This window comes from Buceros rhinoceros, unplaced genomic scaffold (genome assembly GCF_000710305.1).
Source record: "Buceros rhinoceros silvestris isolate BGI_N320 unplaced genomic scaffold, ASM71030v1 scaffold9119, whole genome shotgun sequence".
Lineage (NCBI taxonomy): Eukaryota > Metazoa > Chordata > Aves > Bucerotiformes > Bucerotidae > Buceros > Buceros rhinoceros.
The window spans coordinates 125053-127918 of NW_010430944.1; the positions used below are offsets into that span (position 1 = coordinate 125053).

At 37.2% G+C, this 2866-nt stretch overlaps 1 protein-coding gene across 1 annotated transcript in view; it reads left to right on the top strand.

The window, feature by feature from the left end:
- Positions 1-2866, top strand: part of LRP2 (low density lipoprotein receptor-related protein 2) — a 126875-nt gene that overhangs the window by 107368 nt on the left and 16641 nt on the right. The window contains exons 65-66 of the mRNA XM_010143223.1: positions 390-521; positions 2376-2519. Of these exons, the coding sequence (XP_010141525.1) occupies positions 390-521; positions 2376-2519 (276 nt within the window). The remainder of the gene's footprint in view (positions 1-389; positions 522-2375; positions 2520-2866) is intronic.

Consider the following 2866-nt stretch of genomic DNA (forward strand, 5'->3'; position numbering starts at 1 on the left):
TCCTGCTGATATTGTTTCAGAGGACTAGGTATCTTGCTTCAGCATTTCAAGAAGGCTTCGCTCTTGCACTGTAGTCATGCCGCATCTTTTCACTTTCCTTGCTGACTTAACACAAAAATACACGATCAAAAATGTCTCTCTGAAAAGCAATCTGATAAGCAGGAGCAGTGTGGTTAGTAGCAATCTGAAGACATGTTAAACAGTAGATGAGTGTTGAGGAGTTCTGTTAGATAATAAATGCTGATATTAAAGATCACTCATTAGGTCACTGATCTTTTAAGAGTATGTGTGTGGGGAAAGGACAAACCTACCACTTAATGGAGTAAAGGTGACCAGCATGTGGGAGAAAGAGACTAAGATCTAGATATATTTTCTTTACTTATGTCTAGATATCAATGAGTGTGAGATCTTTGGAATGTGCACCCAGGACTGCAAGAATTCCAAAGGAAGCTATGAATGTTTCTGTGCAGATGGCTTCAGATCTGTGGGGGATCAACAAGGGAAACAGTGTGCAGCTAATGGTATGTTAACTGATAGCAATATTGATTGCTACCTGTAAAGAGCAAGTGGAGTATAGCAACTTAATGAATATAATGCTTTCTTTTTTTAGGAAGAGGATAATGAAAACCAAACTTTATTCTGTAACATAATATTATCTGTGTATTGCACCCATTCCATGATGAGGAGTAGAACTGCTCATCTCTGCTTCCAACTGTAAACATTAAAAATTAAAAAACATTAAAAATGTAAACATTTGGATGCCTATCTTCCTTTCTCCTGAAATTTTTTGCAAACCAAAACCTGATTTTCCTGTGGTTGTCATCAGAAGGAAATTAATGTTGTCTATTCCTGAAGCTGAGGTTTTCTCAAAAAAATAATGCATCAAAAGAAAGTCGCATTAAACTGGTACAAATCAAAGGTAGTTTGATGACAGATTGTCATTAATTGTTCATGGACTGATGCACACAAACAGAACAACTTTGGCCAATGTTTAACGTCAATCATTAGTTTTTAATCAGTGCAGTGACTACAGTGTGTGACGGTCATTGAATAGCTAGAGAGTTGATTCAGAAAATAATAGTAATAAAATAGTAATATCAAAGAGCTGATGAAAATAGAAAAAAGTGACAATGCAGCAGTGTTATCTAAAAGACAAATACAGTATTGTATTTAGAAAAGTACTTGCACTGTAACAGCTTTAAGGGATACCTGATGGAAATGTATGTCTAGTCAAATAGTAAAATCTTTAGAACAGAACACCTGTGACCAACACTGCATGCTGCTGGAGGTTTTGAAACCTAAAAAATTATTTTTAATATGAGAAATTACACAAGAAAACAAGGTCTCCAGATTTCCAGTGCAGCAGCTTAATTCAGCGAATGTTTACTGCTGAGCATGAGGCTGGAAATAAAAAAGAGCATTTGCACCTGAGTTTCTGCCTGGCTGCCTCTTTATATACCTGAGTCAGAAATCTCTTCTGCTTTATTCAGGAAGCATCCAGACACCTGAATTTTTCATGGCTAAGTGATAGAAGATAGCTGACAACGTTATGAAATTTATTGTGCCTAAAGTTCTACTTCTATGTATGCCCAGGACTCAACCACTCTTTGTAGAACTTTACTTTCCCAGCTGAATGCCTTATCATTTCTCATTGGCTCTGTGAAGATGTGGTTAATGTAGAAGAACTTTTCTGGAAGAAGGCCTACTATTTAAGTCATTGACTCCCAGCTGGACTTTGTCCTTAGCAGAGGTCTGAACAATTAAATTTTCTCACCAGCAAAATCAGCCAGGTGTGACTGATACTCCTTATAGTCAGTATTAGAGCATAGCAGAGTATTAAGGCTAATCCTAAATTAACCTGTGGATAGGAGAACGTTCATCTGAATATGGAGGTGTTAGTATTTAAAGACTTTCAGGCAGAAGAATTCAGACATGTCATGGCAGAAGGTACTGATAATTTATTTGTATTTTCAAAATTGTTTCCTGTACTTTGAGTGTTGGAGCTGAACCACATAGAATATAGCAGCAGTCTGTTTTTGAGATGTGCAGTGGTGATATGCCAACACTTAATGTTTAAGAATTTTTAAGGAATCATCCTTTAATGATTACTGCTGCACAAAATCTACAGTGAAAAGGATAATGCTAACCTCAGCAGTAAGCATTTCCAGAGTTTTTAATGAATTTTACAGAGCCGAGAAGTTTGAATGCTTTAGATTGAATGCTTTAGAGAAGCTGATGCTTTAGAAGTGGCCATGTGTTCTGTCTGCATAAGACAGTTTGTGAAAAACCCAGTTTAGTTTTGACTAGAAGTGACTTTAATCTGTTTCATCTAAAATGAGAAGTATGCGAAAGTAAAATTCATGATCATTTTCCAGGTAATCCTCCATTGTTACTGCTGCCAGATAATGTGCGGATTCGAAGATACAATATCTCATCAGAGCAGTACTCTGACTATATTGATAACCAGGAGCGCATCCAAGCTCTGGATTATGATTGGGACCCTGAAGGGATAGGCCTGAGTGAGTATGTGTAGAACGTTAATACTCAGCCATGCAACAATTGGTAAAAAGATTTATTTCTGCAGCATAGGTATTTAATTTACGCTGGAATTCTAAATCAAATTAGATTTACTGGCCAGGTCTTGGCTGACTCTACTTGGTGTTCCTCCCCTCTACTCATTCTTCAGCATCAGTGAGCTTTAATTTAGTTTAGCTAGGTTTTGTTTTCCTTTTGTTTTGGTGTCAGTTCAGCTGTGTGTCTCTGTAGGGTCATGCAGTAGTAGAGGATTGCTATAAGGGAATCTCTTCCTTCTGCTCTGCCGGTCAACAAACCTGGCTCAAGTCTTGAAAGAGTTAATCCTTATGCT